Genomic DNA, 24,837 nt, shown 5'->3' on the forward strand with positions numbered 1-24,837 from the left:
TTAGAAGTGAGGGCACTACGGTCAAAAAGCTGTGCTGCCCTAGAACTCAATTTTGGTGTCTTCCATTTCAGTGTTCTTTTACAACAGTCTGTTTTAGAGTATAGACAATGGAAAAACATGGGGAAAAATCATAGCATGTCATGACAGCATCTGAACATCTCAACACCAGATCTACAGATATCTGTCTTCATAGGGCAAGAAATACAAAACCATCTCTTCCATTTGTCCACAGTACGTACAGAGGAGGAAATGAGGATCACAGGCTTATTATGCTCTGTTCTAACCAGCTGAATCAATCTGATGAACAGCAATGGTTGAAAAGATTCACTGCCCTGGAAAAATACATTTTTTTGTAAATATTATGAACTTTACAGATTCTATTGTTAAGATTATTTATGAAACACTTTCCATATGTCCCTCTCTCAACACTAGTGGGTTAATAGCCAAAATTCTGCTTTCTTATTTTCTTCCACTTAAAATAACACACACACACACACACACACACACACACACACACACACACAGACACAGAGCTGTATACCGATTTTGGTTAGTCACTTTCGGTCTATTCAGGTTGCAATAACATTCTCTTGAGATTCTGGTACTTTGTGTACAAAATCCTTTTAGAAAGATCCAAGGTAAATCTTGGATTATATGAGGTTCATTATTGTAGTAAAGTTTTCATGTGGATGAATAGAATTTTATGTTTTATAATTATATTTTTATAATTCATATATTTGTATCTATATTTAATTTAAAATTGTACCTCTTAAATGGAAGCCATGATGGAAGTAAAACTGCAGTAAAATTTCTATTTAAAGTATTTTCTTGTTCCATTGAGTTAATAAAATCCTATTTCTGACACCAACAATAATGTGTAATTTCTTTCTGTTCTCTTTCTGCAGTCAAGCCTATGTGCATACATATAAATGTACGGTTGACCCTTAAAAAATGTGGGGGTTAGAGGTGTGGACCCCCATGTAGTCAAAAATCCGTGTATAACTTTTAAATGCCCCAAAACTTAAGTTGTCCTTTGGAACATGCAGGGTTCTGGCTCTAGGACCTCCGTGGATACCAAAATCTGAGGCTGCCTCACTACTGAAATAAAATAGCATAGAACAATGTTGGACCTCCACACCTGCAGACTCCCAATGAGGAATTGAAACAGTACAGGTATTTATTGAAAACAACTTGCTTGTAAGTGGCCCTGCTTAGGAGTTCAAACCCTTGTATTTCAAGGGTCAACCGTATATATTATTTATAATTAATCACAGAAGGTACTTGAGCTTTCTGAACAACTAGTTCTTTGTATCAAAACATCTGACTAAATTGCAGTCTTTTAATGAGTTTCTTTTCAAAATGGTTTAGAAACTTGAAGAAATGTTTGAGTCCCTACTATGCAATAGACATGCATTTATTCATTCAACAAACACTTATTAAGCCCCTATGAATCTAGCCCTTTCTACGTAACAGGAGTTTTAATAACCTCCTTTTGTTATAAATTAATGATAAGAACTATATCCGTGTTTCCCCCAAAATAAGACCAAACTGGAAAACAAGCCCTCGAATGAGTTTTCAGGATGACATCCCCTGAACATAAGCCCTAATGTGTCTCTTGGAGCAAAAATTAATATAAGACCCGGTCTTATTTTCGGGGAAATACGGTATAATATTCTAATTTTGGAGCTATTCACATATAGACAGTATTTAAAACCACAGATAATCTAGGGGGATAACGTAGGTAATGAAAAGAAGGCTGAAGATTAAGCCTATAGTACACAAACATTTAACTGTTGAGCAAGAAGAACTCAGCTGAAAAGTCTGAAAAATGAGTGGCCGGAAAGAAAGAGGAACATAAACAGCATATATTATTGCAAAAGTCAAGTGAAGAAAATGTTTACTGAGAAGTGATTGACTGTCAAATGTTGCTGAGAGGCTTAGAAAGATGAAGGTTGAGAATGGACCAACTTTTAGATTTAGCAACATGGTGGTCATTCTTAAATTTGAATAGCATGGAGCAAATGAATGTCCAAATGGAGAAAAGGAAGATGAAATGAGAGGTTAGGAAGTAGAAACAGTGAATATTAAAAAAAAAAAAAAAAAAAAAAAAAAAAAAAAAAAAAAAAAAAAAAAAAGAAGGGCTAGATGTCATTGAAGTAAGTATGACATAATTGAATATGACAAGATCTTTGTCTTCAAAGAGGATCCTCAGGCATATAAAACAAATATTTTATCAGTAGTCTCTGGAAAACATGCTCTTTACAAAAAAATACAAAAGCGGGTTACATTTACATGAGTAAGCACTTTGTGAAGAACTGTTACTAAAGGAAAGAGTTAAACTAAGTAACATATTTTATTAAGAATTCAAAATCTTTAATACATTAGAAATTGTATCTTCAGATTTTCAGGTTGTTTGTGTACAAACTGAAAATAGATTTTAAACATCATCCCACAAATTAAAATGCTCAGACATAATTGTTTTGAATATGACTATTCTAAAAAGAACTGTAGACATTTCCCTTTGTCATAGTTCCAAAATCTTCCTAGACAGGATGTTAGACAGCTACCACATATAATATGTGTGAATTGAAGAAGATAAACGTGTCCTTTGCAACAAAAAGTGAGATTTTATGTAATCATAGGCATGCTGAATGACTAGTTTAGAATAATGTACCACTGTCATCAAATCATATCTTCATATACACGTGTAATCCATTTTGCACAATGGTTTCAACTCAGTGTGTATGTAATTAAATTGTAAGATGTAGTAATAGCCACTGCTGAACTGAAATTTTGTTTTTTCTAGTTTAAAGAAATGAATAGAAAACATAGTCTAGTGAACATCAAAGTATTTTCCTGAGACAGTTAAATCTCATCAAAGAGGTCTTCTGAACTACTGTTTCTTAGAGTTTCTAAAGACACGTTTTCAGTTGAGCTGTGCTCCTTTTTCAACATCTCAGGTAGTGGAGGATCAAGCCTAGAGTGAAAAAAAGAAAAAAAAAAGAAAAAAGAAAATCAAGATAATTTTATGTTTTTAAAAACATCCATATAGAGTAAAATAAAATTAAGAGATACATACATGAAATAAAAGTTAAATCCTGTTTCAGAATTGGTTTTAGAGATTTCCCTATGTTGCATTAACATAAAGAAAGAGATGAAGGGAATTTAATTTCATTAACTGCTTTAGAATTAATCTGTCTCTATTCTGAGCTAACGGAAATTCAAGGGCCTACAACAATACTCATGATTAAGGTAAAAAAAAAATATCCTCTGTTCTGTAAGTAATTTTATGCCAAGATATAGATGGCTTCTCAAGCCACTTCTTTAATAATTCTATCCCAGTTTACATTTTCCTTTGGCTACCTTAAATTCTGCCTATTAACATGCATTTTAATCTTACAACAGCATAAAGTTCTGATCCCATGCATTTCCTTCAATGATCATTTGATTATAAGTGTGTATATAACTAATAATAACTTCACATTTTAGCAGTTCTTGATGAAATGTTGGTCCACATTAATTTACTGAATCTACGTATCTTCACTTAGTAACTAAATTTTATTCAGTTTTAGTACTGCAGTTATTACATCAATCGACTGAGCTCTATACTTATGTAAATGTTCTTTTTGAGTTCTAGGATAAAAGGCATGGTCACTGACTGTTAACTGTTCTTAAAAACCAGTTTAAAAAAACTTCAAAAGCTGGCTCAATCAAAAGGACATCTTAGAAACATATGTTTATACCCTTGTATAAAACTTGTCAAGGGTTCTCTATGGAACCTAAATAAAATATGCTTAATATTAACAATTAGAGGTGGCTTCAGAGGCAAATATGACTAGGTAGAGTCAATCCAGTATTACTCCGTAATATTTCTAACTTCAAAGGCAGAGGAGGAGTCTTGATATAGCTGAGAGAAAATGAAAGCAACTTGATATAGCTGAAAGAGAATGGGACTTGAAGTCAGGACATACAGAGTTGAATCCAGATCTATTTCGTACTAGCTATGTGACTTTAGGGAGGTTATTTAACCTAACTAGATTTCTAGTCTCTCACCTGGAAAACTGATATAATAATATCTGCCTCAGAGGTGGTCTAAAGATTACATGAGGTATTGTAAACAGAAATGCTTGTAAATTCCCACAAAACATTTGGAAACTATTATTATTAGCTGCTAATATTACATAAACTACAAAAGATCTCCTGCTAATAGCTGTTTTAATTTAAAAGAATAACCAATGAAAAATGCCAAAACATTGAGTATGTTTAGGTTATGAGTATTTCAAAAAGCCAGCATCCACACTGAGTTGCAGATTATTAAACATGAACCCACACAGGATCTTCCTTGGCCTCATGACTGCATACGATTAACCTTGGTTGGCTGCCACTGGACCTGGGACGTGTTGTCTTATCCTGAGCAAGCCACGTTCAGCCATTACCACCAAGAATGCCAAGGTACTCAGCATTAATGCATTGTCAAGATGACCTCTGGGAGTTTCAATGTTAAAAATAACAATAAAGATGGACATAATTACTCTAATATGTAATTAAATATCTAAAAACGTATCCCACAGGAGGAGAAAATGACATAGTACATAATGAAAGTATATCTCATGTGTAAGTTTTCAACATCAACTCAAACATATTTCTCTGGCCCTAAGTGTCTTAAGACTTGCTTTTTTCTCCTAGCGAAACAGAGAATTGATTTATTTCAATTAAAAGGTCAGGAATAGAAAAACCTCTACAGTTTTGTTCGTAGTCTGGATACTATACAAATAGAATGCAGAGATCAATTTACTTTTTGAAAATTAGTGTAAGACAAAGGGACCACTCTGAAGTGATGAGTTTGAAGGAAAGAGATTCCCAGTGCTTCATTTATGTTTCCCATCTCCTTCTGAGCTTAACGAATGGAGCTTGACAAATGGATTTAGGCTTTTATTCTTAGTGTCTACTATATAATAGGTGCTCAACAAAAAATAGTCAATGAATGCAGATCATCGTTCTACAGCTTTCATAAGTCAACGGAGTAAATTTCAAATTCTTCTCACAACCAAAAAAAATGTTTAATCATTTTATAAGTAATAAATGCTTCAGACTTTTTTATAAATTCTGAAAAGCGTAAATAAGAAAATAAAAATATTCAACATCCTATTTTACGTTATTTGTATTTTCATATATTTTTTACAAACATTGGATCATTCCATATACATATAATTTTGCAACTTGATGTTTTTACTCTACAAAATATTAGCCATATCTTTGCATGTTGAAAATTATTCTACATTCAGAATGATCTACATTCATAATTAATTTTAATTTGGTTGTACTAACCATTAATGCACTGAGGGATAGTTGATTTGTTTACACTTTTTAATACTCTAATAAACAACACAACAATTAATATTTTTACACAGATATCTTAGCATATTTATCATATTATTTTTTCATGAACATACTTATTCTAAGAATTCATGCTTAGAGGTGAAATTTGAAAGCAAATAACTGAGACCCTATAGTCTTAACAGAAAGTGAGCTAAACAACTTATTTGAAACTTGGGAGTTCATCTCTGGCTAATTAAATTACAACCATTAGTTATGACCCATTTCAAATTCTAAATATGCCACGAAGACGTCTTCCTTCCCTCCCTCCACTAACAGACACACACATTCAGGTAAATTTTTCTTTTCCGTTATCATTTAAAGTACCTATTGTCTGTGCCCTATATATCAATATATAGTTTTATTCATTTAATCAGTATTTGTTGAGTAAATCCTATGAACAGTTCCCTGTGTTAGGGAAATATAACAAATCTGATAAAGGTAATATATGATTCCTGCCCTCAGGAAGCTTTCAGTTAAACTTTTTACTTTCTATATTTTTTTTTCAAATGTGTCTTTTTGTCCTAGAAATTTCATAAGTAGCTTGAAAGCAAGCACTATGTAATAGTCCCTAACTTTTTTGTGAAAAGTTAGGGTTACTGTAAATGATCTTGGAGTTCATTCAGTTCCTGAATTATAAAACAGTTATGCTCAAATAGTTGAGCATAGACTAATTTGCAAAATACAGGTTCTCAATAAATATCTGTAGAATAAATAAATAATGTGAATTAAGATGAAAGATTAATGACAATAACACACTGTCTTTGTAGAGTTAAAGGCTAAAACTATAAGGACTTTTTCAAACAAAGGGAAAAAGTAAAACTACTCCAGATGATGACAACCTCTCTAAAAAACGGCTTATATTCTCAATAAAGCACAGAGTTCTATGCTTTATTAGCTTAATTTCACACTGCATTACACACACACACACACACACACACATACACACACACACAGCTCAAATAAAACTGTGCTACCACCATCCAATTAACAATACCGTAGATCAAAAGTTAGATTCATCAAAAGAAGTATCTCATCCTGTTTCACTAAAATATTAGAATGAATGACTTCTCTTTCATCTTTCTGTGAGTTGAATTACCAACACCTTTTAAAATTATATTTCCAGTTATTGGCTCATTTTGTAAAGACATTTTCTCAGCCAAGTTTAATACCCATTGGTATCACCATGATTGGGATATCGATCTTTTCTTTTTTTTTTTAATTTTTTTTTAATTTATTAGTTTCAGGTGTACAAGACAAGGCAATACCTAGACGTTCATCATCCACATCCCTCACACGTGAACCCCCCTCCCCCATCCACTATCCCTCCGACCTCACACTGAGCCATCACAATATATATATAAAATTATAGTTGGCATTCATTAATGTCTAATGTCGATCTTTTCTTATTCAAATGAGAGACATTAGTATTGTTTGGAGTGAATTGCTTGTATTTTGTAACATATTCTAAGAATAATATTTCTGAAACATGTCAAGATGCCAATCTGAGAAAATTGAGAGGTTTGGGAAAATGTGTAATGATTGATTGCACTGCGACTCTTGAAAAATCATGCTCATTTGACTATGACACAAACAATGGTTCTGAAATTAAAAAAAAAAAATCAAACATCAATTTATATATGACCTAACTACATCTCTACCTGCAGAATACACATAAAATTCAATTCCAGGTAAATGAAACATGTAAATGAGAATAGCAAAACTTTACAGCATTTAGAAGAAAGTAAAAGAGAATGCCTTTAGGATCTTAGGGTAAAGAAGTTTTTTTGCTTTTTGTTTTTAAGGAAGACTGAAACCATAAAGGTAAAGATTGATAAATTCAATTATATTAGAAGCATTAGAAGTAAATACTTCTATTCATCACCTTAAAGAGAACGAAAGGCCAAGTCACAAATTGGGAGAAGTAGCAACATATGCTACTAACAAAGAATTACTACCCTAAGAACTCCTGTGAACAATAAAAAAAACAACATAATTAAAAATATTTCAAAGACTACAAGAACCTCTTCTTGGAAATTCTGAGAAGAGGGAACAGTAGGGGCAAATAAGTATATTAAGCTCACCTTTATTAGTAAACAAGAAAATGCAAATGGAAACCAGTATGAAATCGTTTACACCAGATTAGCAAACATAAAAATGTCCAAAATTGCAAAGATCACAGAAAACACAGAGTAACAAGATACATTACTACTGGTTGGACAGTAAACATTTGAAACCATCTGGAAAACAATTTGGCAGTAACTGCCTACGTACATGAAGATATATGCACCTACACTCAGGAATTCCATTCCTAGGTAAATACTTCAGAGAAAAATTTGCCTATGGATGTCAGGAGATATGTACACAAATGTTTATAGGTGTGTTGTTTGTATTGTGAAAAACTAAAAACTACCCAAATGTGTCTCCACAGGAAAATGAGCAAATAAGCCATTGACATTTTACACAATGTACTATGATACGGCTGCAGACATGCGTGCATCTCAAACATAATATTGAACAAAAGCGCACGGCACGAAAGAATACATACAATATAATTCTACTTATTTAAAGTGCAAAGACATGTAAAACTGCAATATTACTCTTTGAACACTGGTGTATGTATGAGTGTATGAATATATGTGGTGTGTGTAGCAGGGTATGTGTGCTGTGTGTCAGTGTATCTGTGTACGTAACAGAATCGTTCTGGATCTGATTTGTTCCTCCATGATACTGCGCTCAGATTTCTGGGTTTGGTAGCTTTGGCTATTATGAAGATGGTGATAGAGAAGAAGGGCAGGTATAGCATAGTATAATATAGTACAGTATATAGTATAGTATAGTTATAGTATAGTATATAGTATAGTGTATAGTATAGTATAGTATAATACAGTACATTGTACAGTATAGTATAGTATATAGTGTATAGATATAGTGTACAGTGTATAGAATAGTATATAGTATAGCACAGTATATAGTATAGTATAGTATAAAGGCATACTACAGCATAAAATACAGGGTTCTATTTTAGACCTAATGGGGAAGTCTGGAGTACTGCAGTATGTCTAAATGGAGATAGATGTTAAGTAAGTAAATGATTACCCAGGTGTAGAGCTCAGGAGAGATAAATGGACTACATGTACAGAGATAGCAGTCACTGCCGTGTCCCTGGCCACTAAAGGCAAATGAGCGAATTGATGAGATCACCCAGAGAGTCTCTAGCAGAAGGGGAAAAAAGTTTAGTAAGGAATCTTGGAGAATATTAAAATTGCAGGGATAGACAGCAAGAGAAATGAGTAAAAAGAGACTGAAACAGAGTGATTCAAGAGATACGAGAACCAGAAAAGAGTGTCACTACAGATGCCAAGGAACAAGTTTGTTTTGTGCGCCCATAGCTAGTGCTGTTTCAACTTGCTGCCGAAATGCTGGCTTTTCATACAACTTTGACTGTCGAATCTTTAAACACATGTTACATAATTATTTTCACCCATTATGAGTTATCTGGAGTTGACAGGAATAGCCTGGAAGGATGTTGCTAAGCTTGTGATTTACAAGAGAGGAAGAACAGGCAATGTTTTCTTGTGGGAAGAAGAAATCTTACATTGTTGGACTACAGTAGTCACAGCAAAAATCTAGCAAAATGGTCAGTCCCAGCCTGGCCACCAAAGCAGGGCATTTGGAAGTAGCTGTTTCTCCTGCATTATAACAAAAGCATATGGTTTTGTTTTACTACCAACTTCCCGGGCATTCACGCACTTCATCTCTGACCTTCTCTTGGGATTTGGGTAAAGGTCAGATGGGGAACGGGATGAAGATGAAAGGTGAGGTAAGGACAATCAATGTATTGGGAGAGAATCAGAACTGAGCATTGGCTAGGACATATATTCCTTGGTAATAATAAAAGCCAAATATCTAATGGTTTCTTTTTTTAGGATGTAACAAGTCAAACTTTCAAAAAAATGACCATTAAAAAAAACAGCCAAATCAAAGTATTAGGTACTTGCTACTATTAAATAACTAGACGGCTATCATACTGACCTTAACAGAGTTCCCATTATGAACGAAGTCAATTATAAAAACATCTTAAATGAAAAAATTTAAATAATGTGCTGAAAGATTTGACATCACCTAGTTACCACTGCATTTCAAATTGAATTTTATTATTTTTAAAAATATTTGATCTTAGAATAAATGGGAAACTTAGCTACACATTTCTAGTTGACCTTATGAAAACCAAAAGCATCTCCTAAATAAATTAACAGACTGAAGTCATTAGGATTCATTGAAACAAGTGTTGAACATTGTCTGGAATCCAGCAGGCCCAGACGATATTTCACTGGCCTGAGAAAATGAAAGAGGTTGAAACTTTCTTTCTGGCAACTATAGGGCCAAATAAAAGAAATTACATTAGTTATTTTTAACTAAATTCCTAAAGTTATCTTTTTCTAATGAATATGACTTTGCTATTCAAATTTATCAAGAACAAGAAGAAAATGGAAATATGGGTTTGAAATAAGTAATTTTGAATGAAACAAAGAAAGGAGAATTATGAAGAGTGAATACACTTAATGATAAAATGTTCTATGGGTATTGGGAAAAATAATTCTAAAATTTCCCTGATATATACACACACACACACACACACACACACACAGATATATATATATATATTATGATATATCACATATATGTTATATACAATATATCATATATCATATATGTTATGTATGTTACCTATATGTTATGGATTTGCAAGTAAGATTTTCTAGTTCTATCCAATTCGATGTTTAAAGTCACCATCATTAAGATAAATATGTCTATAATCCACAAGGATGCCAAAATTTATTGTGGAATTTCATAATAATAAATTGAAAGATTTTTGTCATTCTTACTGTACTTTATTCAAATAAATAATATTGCTCTGGTAATTTCTTAGATGAACAATGTCAAAGGCCATAGATGCTTTAAAAAAAATCAGTACCTGAAAAAACCTATGTTAAGTCCACTTCTTCCTGAAAGTTTTGAATTGGTATATGTGACATTTGCTACTGTCAATCTATGCCGATAAAAGTAGAAAAATTGTCATTATGGTAGAAAATGGTTCTCCACAACTTTAGTTTTTAAGACTGGTCATTGCTTACTGTTGTTTGATGTGCTACAAATCCACCGACTAGAAGATTCTCAAGTAGAGAGACTGCTTTATTTGACCTGGCTCATAAATGTTCCAATGATGACATGTACTAATTGATGAAAAAAATGATTGAATAACTGAGGTGGATGGCATTAATAAGAAGGCTCAATAAAGTTAAGCAACCTGCCCAAAGCCACTGAGCCAACAAGGATGGAAGTGAGCAGGCAGCCAGGATATTAGCCTGGTTTCCCTTACTCCAAAATCTTCGCCCCTCATCCTACACTGGTGTATGGGGGTCACCAAGTCTTATTTCTTCTTCCAGAGGAAGGTAGCTTTATAGTGTTGCACCATGTGTCTCAAAAAATAGTTCCATTAGACACTCTAAACACATAAAGTCTGTGTTCCAAAATGTTTGGAAAATATTAATTTTTTTCCCACTAAATCCTCTGTTTCTTGTGCATATTATACACTAAAAGCTATGCAAGTTCTTCCATAAACTTGTTAATTAAATTATTAGGCTAAGCAGAAGCAAGGAACAGAAGAATGAGTATAGAAAATGTGTGTGTGTCTGTGTGTGTGTGTGTGTGTGTATGTGTACATATATATACATGTGAGTGTGTGTTTATGTGTGTGTTTATAATTATACAGAATAGATCTGGAAGGAGTCACAAGAAACTGGCCCAGTCTGGGGAGAGGAACTTGGACTGAAGGACAGGAATACTTTTTGTTGGATAGTCTCTTCAACTGTTGAGATTTTTTTTCAAAAAACCTTATATGTAGATTATATCTTTGAAAAGTGCTTTAAAAAAAGCTTGTTTAGCCTGTGTTTTACAAATGAATTTGGCGTCTGAAGCCTCTTTTCTCGCTATCTCTCTACTATTAACATCCCAAGAAACTAGTGTTACTTGCTTCCCTGTGAATATAACATTAACTAGCCTGAACACAAAAACCTAGTGGTGTGATGAAGGAAAATAAGAACACAGAAATAGAAGACAGAACTCTACTTTTGGCTACCGAGAGTAGTGGGGAAAACATAGGCAGGCAATAATACCCAGCTATGGAGGTAAATGATTTCTAATGAACTGGAGACCAGGAGTGGAAGTTTCACCACAGTGTGAAAGCAGCTGTTTTAGCTTTCTGCTGCTGCTGTAACAAATGACTATAACACAGTGGCTTAAAACAACACAAATTCATTATCCTATAGTTCTGGAGGTTGGCAGTCCGACGCAGATGTCATGGGCTAAAATCAAGATGTCAGTAGAGCTGTGTACCTCTCTGGATGTTTGAATGGAGAATCTGTTCCTGTGCTTTTTCCAGCTTCCAGAGACTACCCCCTTCCTCCATCTTCTAAACCAGTAGTGTCAGGTGGGCTCCTCACATCACATCATGCCTGCCTTGCTTCCTTCTTCACATCTCCTTCTCCCTCTCTCCTGCCTCTCTCTTCCACTTAAGGGCTTCTGTGATACATTGGACTTGGATAATCCAGGATAATTAGCTACTTTTAAGGTCAGCTAAACTGTAATCTCAATCCGTCTGTAACCTTAACTTCCCTTTGCCATGTGATCTAACACAGTTTCCAGGAATTAAGACATCAGTTGGGTGGTAGTGGGGGAGGGGGTCATCATTCTGCTTACTACTCCAGCCATAACTTAACAGGGCTGAACTGTCATTCTAATCTATCAGTTTAAATATGTTTCAAGATTAACTGAATAAAGAAACAGGCTGAGCAAGACCAGGATATGGAAGGCCCAGAGTTCAAAGAAACCCTCAAGCTGGCTGGATGAGGCATCTGCAAGGTCTGTGCAACATGATCTAAAGCTCAAAAAAACTCACCCTGGGTCTGCTTACCTAGAGATGAACAGAACCAGAATCATTGAGACAGGCTGGCAACGACTATCATCCATCAATTACTCATCCACTAGTTATCAAGTGCTTACCACCGGTCAGAGACTGTGCTACATGCTTGGGGTACAAAGGTGAGCAAACAAACAACCCAAGGCAGAGGGAACACTGAGCTGCTGAGCTCCTCTGACATGTCCTTCCAGCAGCCCTGGTTTTGGAGATAGCAAACCAGCACTGTGTTCCATGATGACAGTTCTAAAAAGCAAGGCCACCCTTTTGCGTGAGTGACATATGGCGTTAGTCACAGGGCCACAAGCTCAGAAGGACTTCATTTCTGTTTTAATCCTCTGCTATCACTATCTTTAAATCTTCATAATTTTGCACAAAACGGGTCTGTGTTTTCATTTTGCACTGGTCCTACCATTTATTGGAGTCTGTCCTGATTAGTCTGTTCTGGTCACTTTGAGTGACCTCAGTACACCAGACCCAAGGTGTACTTGGTTCAGAGAACCTGATCAAACTGAATGCTCACACTTATTCTGAACCAATAAATAGAACTTTTATATTAAACCAATTACGTATGGATTGGTATGGACTCATTCTGTCTTATTCAGAACGTAGTTCTGATCGTTAATTATAAGCATAAGCACAGGTGAACCTTTCTAACACTTAAAAAATGCCAATTTTTTTCTCTTCAGGAAAATACTTGGTGAATTTTTTCACCGGTAATTTTTTTGGTTTTTGTTTTTGGCCTGCAAATAAATAAATAAGTATGTAATTTCCTGACAAATACTCTGTTTTGTTAGGCTTCTCCTTATCCCTCACCTCTGTTTTCTTCTTAGAGCTTTACTGTCTGATTTACAGTAAGAGAACTCAATTTCTCCTTTTACAGATTTTCCTCTTATTTTAGTCCTTGGTAGTGGGCTTTATTCTTAGTGTTCTCAAAATTACCCTGTCTAATTAATCCCTCCGCCTTTCCTTTGATTTGTTGACTATCAGCCTGCGCCAAATCCTTCCTGAATATTTTGTAGGTTTTTAATGGAATGGATGATTAATGATGATGCTGCAGCCAGAATTTTTAAGAAAGACAGACTGTTTTTTACCATCACCAACATCATGTCACTTTTATAGAGAAACAATTTTATATAGCTGATACATAAAATGTACAAGCGAAGAAAGCATTTCCTCACAAAGTATACTAATTCAAGTTGGTATTGTGGGTGAACACAAAGAGAGTCACTGCTCAAATTCTGGGAGATGTTCTGGCTGCCTTAAAGGAACATGTCTGAAAGGGGTCGGAGCATTGAAAGAAGGCAGATGGAAATAATCTACGGAATTCTGTGGGTTTGTACTTTGAATTAAAATAGGTTAAACTTTCCAGTTGATTTAAAAAATATAACCAAACTGTAAAGCAAAAACAAGTGGTATAGGGAGATAGAAGCTTTTTAAAACAAATCACTGGATCTCACAATTGGTGGCAATTCACTGTATAGATAAATAGCAGCACAGCCATGGGAACTCAGTCTATAGGCACCGAATGACTGGAGAAAGACCTATCTAACCTCTGGCCCTAGAAAAATGTTATTACATGTATGGTATTATGATTCCAATAAAAGTTCAAATGTCACTGCCAAACTTTTATTTATCACACTAAAAGTATGTGAAGTAACCTCAAACGTTATTTAAAAGTCAACCAAATCAACTCAGAAAACTGTTGCCTACAGTTGTGTTATGTTTACATAACTATATTTATTAAGTGCGTCATATGCATTTTTCACTGTAATATTTTTACGATTACATAAATTACCATTTTTTCAAGTTTTTGTACTGAACTAATGTTTATTCTGAGGAAGCAGAGTAAGTATAACATATGGTTCCATTAGAGCATTAACTGATACAATTTGGTCTCATTTCATTAAATGTCTCACTGTAATCAATGCCTTAAGAAAAATATTAACAGTAGAATTATTTAATCATAATTCTCTAAAATTCACAGAAGAGGAAGCTTGTACATGGCATTCAGAAATAGCAATAACAAATTTAATGAATCCATGCTTTATAAAGGCTTTGGCTTGATTTGCCAAAATGCAGAACTGGCTGTCCCACATATTAAGGCTTGAACAGACAAATTCGGTAAATAACTAATTAACAAGTCAAACAACCATCTTTACCTAACTGATCTTATTTTGCTATTATAAGAAAGCTGTATATCTCAGCCTCAATCATCTGCCATCTGAACTACATAATCATTAACTTTTCTCCTTGCCTTTTATGTCTTTTTCCTTCATCCCATCTTCCAACTGGTGCTAATTAGTTATATCTGTCTACAACACAAGCCCGATTATAACTTTCTGCACCTACAAAAGTACAATTGAAACTCCCTTGGCATTGCAAAAAAAGAAATAATTGCACAGTTTCTAGCTTCATGTCTACCTTTCTGACTGTAGCTATCCAATGCTTCTTCACAGCAAACTTTCGGTCATCAAGCAAACACATCCTTTTCTCTTCATCACCATACTTTTCTACAATTCCCTCAGCTAAGGGACTTTTTATCCTGCCTTCTTTACTTAGCAGGATGCTACTCATCATTAAAAGCCAAGTTCAGATGTCACTAATTTGGGGAAGCCTTCCATATTCTCCTAAGCGGTGAAAATAATTATTTCCTATTCCCTACAGTTCATCCTAAATCAAGTAGGTCATTGTTCCCATAACCACTGCCCTGTAACAAACCTCCTTAAACTTAGTGGCACAAAACAATGACCATTTTATTATGCCCATACTTTATGGAGTCAGGCATTTGGACAGGGCACAGTGGGGATGGCTGTCTTTGTGCCACGATGGTGTCAGGGCCATATCTGGGAATACTGAAAAATGGGCTGACACGATGGCTGGAAGCGGGAATTCTCTGAAAGCTCATTCAGTCATATCTGGTGCTTGGGTTGGGAGCCCTCAAAGACAAGGACTGGCTCCTGGGGAGTCTGTTGGTTTGGCTTCCTTGCAGCATGGCAGCCTAGGGAAGTCAGTTTTCTTACATAAAAGCTTAAGCTCTAAGCACAAGGGACATTTCCCTCCGGAAATTACACAGCATTTCACTTCTGCATTTTACTGGTTACAAATAAGTGAAAAGCCCACCCACATTCAAGGGGAAGACACATAGAAACCACCTCTCTCAAGGGAAGGAGTATCAACCACAGACTTTAATTCTGCACATCTTTGTCACTTACATGTAAGCAACTGGAGACATTTCATGCGGAATTTGGCACATTTCCTAGAATAAAAAACTGTGTGTGCTGACACGGACTAAAAAGTGACTTGTTGAAGGTGTGTGCCTTTTTTTCTCTTAAAGTTGAGTGTGAAAAAAAGCTATAGCTGGTTTCATATTTAATTTATACAGAATAAAAACCATTCCAGATCAGAAGGGCAACAATGTAAACTTTTTAAAAATGCCACCACATAAAATAAATTTAATCCTCATTAATGGTTCAGCAAGGAAATTTTAATTTCTGACAACTATTGCTGGCCAGTATTTAGCTCACTTTCCATGATGAAGTAACTTGTTATTTATTTTTCACAAGTAGTTTTAGATGTTTATATATGTACATACAAGTTCACAATATTACCGTTAGTTTAGTTATACTCTACTGGAATGTTTCGTAAGGGAGAGATGTGGTTAAATAAATGGTGTTTCAATCTTCATGGCTAAAAGCCTTACTAGCAAATGTTGGTCAACCTCTAAGTAAACACACACTCAGAACCCAATTACTGGACAAGTCTAGTTAGTTGAATTTTCTATTAACTTGAGTTTCATTAAGTTGTTATTGTTCTTATTATTATTTAAGCTTTAGGAATGTTAGTTAATGTAAACCTCTTCTATCAGGCTATTAAGAAATAACAAGGAAAATAAGCAATTACACTTTCCTTACTATTACAAATAAAAGACAAAGGTGAAATAAAAGCTTTAGCTCTATACATCCTTTATTCTGAGAAGAAATGTGACCCCTGTTAGCAACAAGGAATTATCACCATCAATAAGTAATCAAGAAGAATCAGATTTCAAAAACCAAGAACCATAAACAGAAATTAAAATGTTGAACCAAGAAATTATAACATTTGTTTGGAACTAGGAAAGCTGTCATCCATAAAGTCGCATGCAACCCCCAAAGGACAACCATGAAAACTGAACAGGTTATACTCATGCATGGGAAATATTCAGCTAGATTTTACAGTCTGATCATAATTTCCCTTAAAATGTATATAAACTTTAAATTCTCTTCAAAATGTTACTGAGCCTCTATGGATGGGTAAACAAAGAAAATCTTAAATCTTATTTTTTTTAAAATTGCTGTCCATAGTGCATTCTTTCACTGCTTTCTGTAAAAACAGACTCACTTGCCATATTGTAAAAAACAGACAAACAAACAAAAAAACGAAGATGTTTGATATTTCCAATTCTATCACTGTATACTTTTCTATAACTGGGAAACTTGGAAATGATTAGGAGTAATTAAAAAGACCATTTGTTATATGGTAATGGAAGGAGAGCTGACTCTGGGTGATAAACACACAATGCAATATATACATGATGTATTACAGAATTGTACACTTGAAGCCTTTGTAATTTTACTAACCATTGCCCCCCCCCAAAAAAAAAATTCCCATGTCTAAGAATGTAAGTTTCCAGAAAACAGGAACCATGGCTGTTTAAGTATAGTTTAACCACATATAGGAGATTTACAACTTAGGAGCTATTGTTTTATAAAGTTTGTTTTTAAAGTCAGACTCAGAACAAATTCCTTGTAAATGTTATAAATAATAGATTTTCTGAGATAATTTCACTGAGACTATTTAGCCCATGATATAAACTATTAGAAAGTAGTAATCATGAGAACTAACAGTCAACACAATTATAAGAACCTGTTTTTCATACATCCTTACTTCAACCAATATTTTCTTAGTATAAAGTACTGTGCTAGCCTCTGAGATGAATAATTAAAATATAACTTCAGACTGAAAATCTCACAGTCTAGCAGAAAAATATATTTAAACAAATATGCTGTGATAAAATACGTACAAAGTGTTCATTTATGAGATTAAAAATATTTTAAATTCCAAATTTAGATTTCAAAAACACATCTTTCCTTATAGAAGGCTCATTTATATACATAAAAAGTAAGAAGTTACACATAAAATGCTACTTGATGTTTACTACCTGGTAATTTCCCATAACTCTTGAAGAGATACTTGGCTGTTATCCATTAAAAGTAATTCTTACTTATAACAGCAATAACTTTCTTTCCTTAAGCAACATTTCTTATTAAAAAAATGGAACTGATTGCTATATCATAAGACTGAATATTTAAGGGAAATATTTAGTTATATTCACGGGAATTTTATTAAAATAATGATGGACCCTGTTAACATCCAGATAAACTCAATCCAAAGTACCTAACATTTAGGTGGGGTGTGGTTAAAAAGTTATTTCCATATCTGAATGTCCCTTTTAGGTCCAAAATTCTAGTATTGTATTTTTAGGATACAATAGTGCAAATTTTAGGTTTCATCTAAAGTTATAAATCTAAATTTTCTACATTACCTCCTCCCCTTAATTTATTTTGAGTGTTGAATCATAAATAAATATTCCTTAGGGTGAAATAGTTGCTACTAAAATAAACATTTGGTTAAAAGAAATAATGAATTTCCCTAACCACTTCTGAAGACTAGGGTTTCAAACACAGAAATTCTAAATTGTATATCAATCCCAACGGATGCAAGCAACAACAAAAATTATTTATTTTTGGTACATAAACTAGTATACGTATATTACAGACTTCAAAAACTTTGGGAAAATAAAAAAAAATAAAGATTATCCTCTGTCCATTCGTGTATCTTTTTTTGAATTCAATATTCAAAATTCTATTGAAAGTCTATTCAAAGTTGCTAACCTATTATGTATTAAATGTTCTCCTTACTCCAGATACTGTGTTAAGTTCCTTATTCATGTTATTGTTACAAAAATCCCTATATTCTGTTATGGTCTTTATTTTCCACATGAGAAACCAAAACTTTAGGTATCTGAGGGACTCACCCAAGTTTTCATGACTTATGAGAACGGCCGGACTTGAACCCAGTACTGCTGGCCTCTTCCACGCTCTTAACCAATGCCTTTCCCTTTCCTCCTTTGCCTGAAATGTCTTTCCCTTCATTAGTACGTGCCCAAATTCTACCTATCCTTGAAGGCTCAGCTAAAATGCTATATCCCTCAGGAAATTTGCCTTGAACTCTGCCTATTTAAGATTTCATATCACACATCACTGCAGAATTATTCTAACAGAAAGTAAACTAATTCTGCTCAAAACAGCATAACTTTATGTGTTACCAGTAATTATAATACGTGAAATTGAAAGCAGTGCCATTTATAGCAAATATTTCTTAAAGTGTAAAAGGTATTTACAGTCACATTATAAGCTCTATTTTTCAAAGTCATTAACATCCCCATATTGATTGACAATACTTAGCAAGCATTTGAAAGTGAATTATGCTCTACTGGCCATTGTCTGCATAATATTAAATTGACATGGTCACTGCCGTCTTTGAGCTTATTATCTAAAACAGATGTCATGTTATAAACAAACATAAAAAGAGATAAAGGTGCCTACATACATCTGTTCAACAATTGAAATACAATGCATGAGATGCTTATATTATATTCCTGTCACAGGGTAAGTGTTGTATGTGTGCATGTGTAGGAAATTGAAACGTTCATATTCAGGGTCGAGGTAAGCATTTTTCAAATGCAGGTTTTGTCTGTATAAGAAGGCAACAGCTCACATCTGTGCAATTGGGACTTTATTAGAAGAATACAGATGTCAATCACCACAGAATAACCACTGTACACATGTGAACCAGATGCTTCCATGTAAAATAACCCAGGGTGTTTCACAGATGAATCACTGAAAACGTAATTACACATCAGTCCTGGTTTATTAGTAACAGGTCCACTTATGTGGAAGCCATATGGTACTATCCATTCTGAAGTAGTGGAAAATACAAAAATGGGTACTTTAAGATGTTCAAATATAAACTCTTCTGCTGCTGCTTTGCTATATTATCTTTGCGGCGGGGTAAGTGATGATTGTATGTGTTCAGTCAAATGTCTTTAGGACAGATGTCTATTGCTACCTCTTATTAGCAAAGATTGTGCCAATAAAGTTTACATTATATTCTCTCCTTTACAAAGGATTTTACTTCCACAAAAAATAAAATATTTAGTTGCTCCACAACTCCTATATGCCTAATTAATGACTTTTAGTGTAAATATTCATTTACAATACCTCAGAATGTGAGCTCAGTCTTAAATTGTTACAAATGTTATCTTTTGCATGTAGTTTAAATGCTGATTCAATGTATATGGAATCAGGACAGATCAACAAACCCTATGTAAAAGCTGTTAGGAAGCATCTATGTTTTACAACGTTGATTCTCTGAGCTCCAAGGGTCGCTAGTCTGTGTTTCATAAAGCTGTCACCTATTTACGTAATTGATTTGCTTGTTTTCTTCCTATGTCAGAGCACTGTTTGACAAATAGAAATGGAACCCTTTAGTTAATAGCGAAGCCTTTTAAAAGGAGTTTAATTTTCTGCTTCAAAGAGACTCTTTAAAACAAAGAAAATCAGCATGCTCAGTCTACTACGGAACAGTTTGGTTAGGAAACTACACCAGGAGGGCACACAGCATCAAACACATCTAGAGTTTTATATCCGACCATCCCTGCTATACTGTAAGACTGAGGTAGAGACAGTTTATTCTCAAATAACCTAGGCTCTTGGGACATAATACTGAGCAGTATTTTAATGCTTTAGCCCCACAGTTCTCTTTTGTTTGTTTGACTACATAGTCCAAAACTCTCCTGGCAGGTTATTTTGCTGTCTTCCCCTTTCTCTCCAGCTTAAAATGTTTTCTTATCAGCATTGAAAGGGAAGACCAAAACCTGTTACCTTAAATCACTCCTCAGTGTTTTCAATAATTTAAAAATAGTTTTATGTAATATTTGATGCATATACGCATAATATGTAAATACATATAAGTTATATAAAACATAATAATAAATCAAATTCCTGTATTGCTACTATCACTTAAGAATACAAAATTTGCCAATATGGTTACATCCAAAATGTTCCTTCTCCAACCTGCTTCCCTTGTCTCCACATAAAGGTATAACCCTATCCTATATTGTGCGTTAATGATTCCTTTGCCTTAAAAAGTTTTATTATACACATACATATTCCTAAATAATACCTTATATAAATGCTGCTTTATTTGTGAGCTTTATAAAAAATGGAATCACACTATGGCTAGTCTTCTGCGACTGGCTTCTTTCACTCAACATTAAGTAACTATGCGTCATCCATGTCATTCACTTTCAATGCTGTGTATTATTATATTGTGTGATTTTATATACATATATGTATATACTAGGGGTACCAAAAACATGTATACACATGACTTGTATTCATCTTTTGTTATCGGTATATATTGAGTATGACAATTTTCCTTTCTTAAAATGTGAATACATTTTTTGGCACCCTTTGTATATTGCTAATAAAAACAATGCTGTTATGAATATTCTTATATAAACTATTTAGAGCACATGTACTATAATTTCTCTTTGATAATAAGACTACGATCTGAATTTCTGGGTTATATTATATGGGAATGTTTAACCTTTGTTTTATTTTAACAAAATAATGCCAAATTGGTTTTCAAAATGTTCAAAGTAATTTCCCCCTCCTATTAGTAGTTGATTAATGCTTAAGAGTTGATTAATTCTTCTCCAACATTTGATACTGTCAGAACTCAAAATATTTGCTAAAATGACGTTAAATGGTATCTCTCTGTAGCATTAAAAAAATTTACCTGTTAGGTTGAAAGAAAAGTTGTAGAAACGATATTATTTGAAAATAAGTTGCCAGTATGATGCCCCTGTTATGTCACTACTTTAGTATTTGGTGAACATAAACGTCCTTATAAACATTCTCCTACTTAATAACAATACAACCAACCATCAAAATCAGAAAATTAACACTGACATATTACTGCCTTCTAATCCCCAGCCTCCATTCAGTTTCCAATAGTCACAGTAATATTCTTTCTAACAAAAGGATCCAGTTGAAAATCACACATTACTTTTGTTGTCACATCTCTTTAGTCTTTTTTTCTCAGTTCCTCAGCCATTCCTTGGGCACTTTCAACCATTACTGGCCAGTTATAATTTAGAATGTACTTAATTTGAGTTTGCCTCACGGTTTCATTAAAGCCATGTAACTTTGGCAGGACTATCACAGAAGTAGTGCCATGTTCTTCTTATCACATCTGATCAGGTGGTATAAGATTTCAATTTGTACCATTACCGACGCTGCTCACTTTGATCACAAGGTAGTGTTTGCCATGCTTCTCTACTATAAAGTTTCTCTTTGCCCCTTTGTAATTAGTAAGTGTTTAATGGTGAAATAATGAAGCTGGCCTTCTTTCCATATGTTTAAAAGCTACTTGTGTATTTCTTCTCTGAAATGCCTGCTTAAGTCTTTGGTCCTTTTCTACTGGGTTGCTTGTCTTCTACTTTATTGACTTAGGAGGAGAATACAAATTTTTAGTCAGTTATATAGGTTGCAAATATTATATCTCAGTATGTGGGTTGTCATTTTCTTTATTATGATGTCTTGTCTTTTGATGAGCTCTTTATTTTAATGTGGTCAAATTTATACATCTTTTCTTCAATAGGATATGCTTTTTCAGCCTTATTTAAGAAACTTTACTCTTCCTCAAGACCTTAAAAATATCCTCCTGTGTTTTCTTTCATTTCTTTGAAATTGTTGCCCTTTATATTCACACTTTTATTTCATTTGAAATTGACTTTCCTGTAGGTGTGAGAGGAGGATCAAATTTCATTATTTTTCCAGAGAAAACAAACTGTCCTTGTATATAGCTGACCCTTGCCCTAATGAATAGCATTACCACTTTTGTCTTATACAAAATTTGCATATAAGCATGGGTCTATAGTTAGAACCTTGTGTTTACTTTACCTAGTTGTCTACCTTAGTGTCAACACCATACTTTACTAATTACAATTCCTATAAAACAAGTCATGATTTTTGGTACAGAAAGTTCCACCATTTTATTCTTCAGGACTACTTGTCTATACTTAGCATTTTGTTCTTCTATGCATATTTCAGAACAACTTGCCAAAGTCTTGTTGGGATTTTCATTACAAATGGAGTGTATTTACAGACAAATTTGAGATAAACACAATTTTTATGATACTGAATCTTCTGATCTGTTAAATTTTAAATCCATTTTTTATAACTTAATCCTTGTATATTTTAAATTACATTTTCTAATAATTTGATACTAGGGTGTAGACATGCAATTGATTTTCATATTTTTATCACATATTAAGCCACTTTGATAAATCTCTTATTAATTCAAAGTATTTATCTGTAGATTTTTCTGGATTTTCTATACAGTCAATAGTATAAGCTGTAAATTAAAATTGTCTTTCTTTCCAAGATTTATACATTTTATTTCTTTTCGGGCTCTATATGCACAGGCTAGGACCTCCAATACAAAATAAAACAGAAACGGTGATTGTGGGAATCTTGATCTGAAGAAATAATTCTGTTTCTCATGAGATTTTGTTGGGTATATAAGGAAATTCCTATAAATCTTCTTTCAAAGAAATTTTATTATTAAAATAAATATTATTAAATTTCTGTGTCCCAATTGAGTTGATCACATGGTCTCCTCTTATCCATTGACAATGTGGTATTATAATTATTCCTTCCTGAAATAAACCCAACTTTTTCATCATATATTTTTTATGCTTAAAAAATGCATTACTAGATTTAGTTTTTGAACAGTATTCAGGATTTCTGCACCTATGTTCAGGAATAAGACTGGTCTATAATTTTCTTTGTCAAACTCTTGCTTTTTCTTTTTTTTTCTTTTGGTTCTGGAATCAGGGTTATATTAGCTTTATATAATTAGTTGGGGATGTTCTCCCATTTACTTTACCAGAAAAGTTTGACAATATTAATATGAGATCGGACAGTTAGGTTGGCAAACTCATCCTAGAAAAAGTGCTGCATACCTCATTGCTAAATATCACTATGGTCACCTTTGAAGTACTCCCCTTGGGAAGATATGCACCGATGCCAGCTCCTAGTCCACCCTTCAAAGCAATTTTGGAACTCTTTTTCTGGAATGGCCATCAGATCTGTCATCATATTATCCTTGATGTACTGAATGTCACCAAAATGTCTTTCTTTCAATATTTCCTTTATATTCAGGTAAAGAAGGAAGTCATTGGAGGATGTTCCCATACAGTTATTTGTTTACTGGCTAAAAACTCCCTCATAGACAGTGCCTGTGAGCTGGTGCATTGTTGTGATGCAAGAGCCATGAATTGTTGGCAAAAAGTTCAGGTCGTCTAACTTTTTCATTCAGCCTTTTCAGCACTTCCAAATAATAAACTTGGTTAACTGTTTGTCCAGTTAGTACAAATTCTTAATCAATAATCCCTCTGATATCAAAAAAGGTTAGCAACATCATTGCAACAAGTTCGCGAACCTAATTGTCAGACCTTGTATAGCTTGGTTTTTGACAAGCCTGAGGACTTTCCTCCAAAAAGGATTTGTATTTGTTTCTACTGAGAGCACTACCCTCAGGTAGTGTACTCCTGTCCTAAAATAGTCTTCCAATGGCTGTGCCCAATCAACATTTTTATCTCAGGGCAGCCTTGCTTTGCAGTTTGTTTACTGCTCATATAGCAAGGTGCCTGCTTTGGCTTCAGCTTGTTTGGTCTTAAAGATATCCTGTAACTTTAAATTCATTTTTGTGTGCATTAAGAAAGAAAAAAAATATATATATTTATATATATACATATTATTATATGTATAATAATATGATACATAATATCATATTATTATAATATACATATTTATTATATATATTTTATATATATACACATACATATATACATATATATGTATATATATGTAATTTATTATATATATATGTAATTTATGCAGGACATAGTTGTATTTTAGTGGAAGGATCCCTCAGAATGTCTAGTTTGTCACACTGTCAGAGAGAGATTCAGTGGTTTTAATTTAATAAGTTATCTTTTGTCATGGAAGAAGTACTAAGTTTGCAGACAGATAAGGCTGTATTAAAATCATGATCCTGTCACTTTAGTAATCGTCTGAACTTTTCTGAGCCTATCTCTACTTTAAATTGGGGATACTAACCCTTGCTTTATATAACTGTTCAAAAATACATAACAAAATATAACAGATATTTAATGAACACTAAGAGCCAGACACTGTTATTAGTGTTCATAGGTATTAACCCAATTGGCATTCACAACAGCTTTATAAGATAGTATTATTATCATCTCCTTTGTATAGTTATGTAAAAGTAGAGGATGTTAAGTAACT

The 24,837-nt window shown here is 33.7% G+C and overlaps 2 protein-coding genes across 3 annotated transcripts in view; both read right to left on the reverse strand.

Annotated features, from left to right (window-relative positions):
* Positions 1 to 24,837, reverse strand: part of VCAN (versican) — a 289,285-nt gene that overhangs the window by 193,774 nt on the left and 70,674 nt on the right. The gene's annotated exons all lie outside the window — the stretch shown is intronic.
* The window catches only part of XRCC4 (X-ray repair cross complementing 4), a 251,860-nt gene continuing 229,236 nt past the window's right edge, over positions 2,214 to 24,837 (reverse strand). For both annotated transcript variants that reach the window (XM_081053815.1, XM_081053816.1), the window contains one exon: positions 2,214 to 2,977. In XM_081053815.1, the coding sequence (XP_080909941.1) occupies positions 2,866 to 2,977 (112 nt within the window). In that variant the 3' untranslated portion in view covers positions 2,214 to 2,865. The remainder of the gene's footprint in view (positions 2,978 to 24,837) is intronic.

The sequence above is a fragment of the Rhinolophus hipposideros genome (genome assembly GCF_964194185.1).
Source record: "Rhinolophus hipposideros genome assembly, chromosome: 7".
Lineage (NCBI taxonomy): Eukaryota > Metazoa > Chordata > Mammalia > Chiroptera > Rhinolophidae > Rhinolophus > Rhinolophus hipposideros.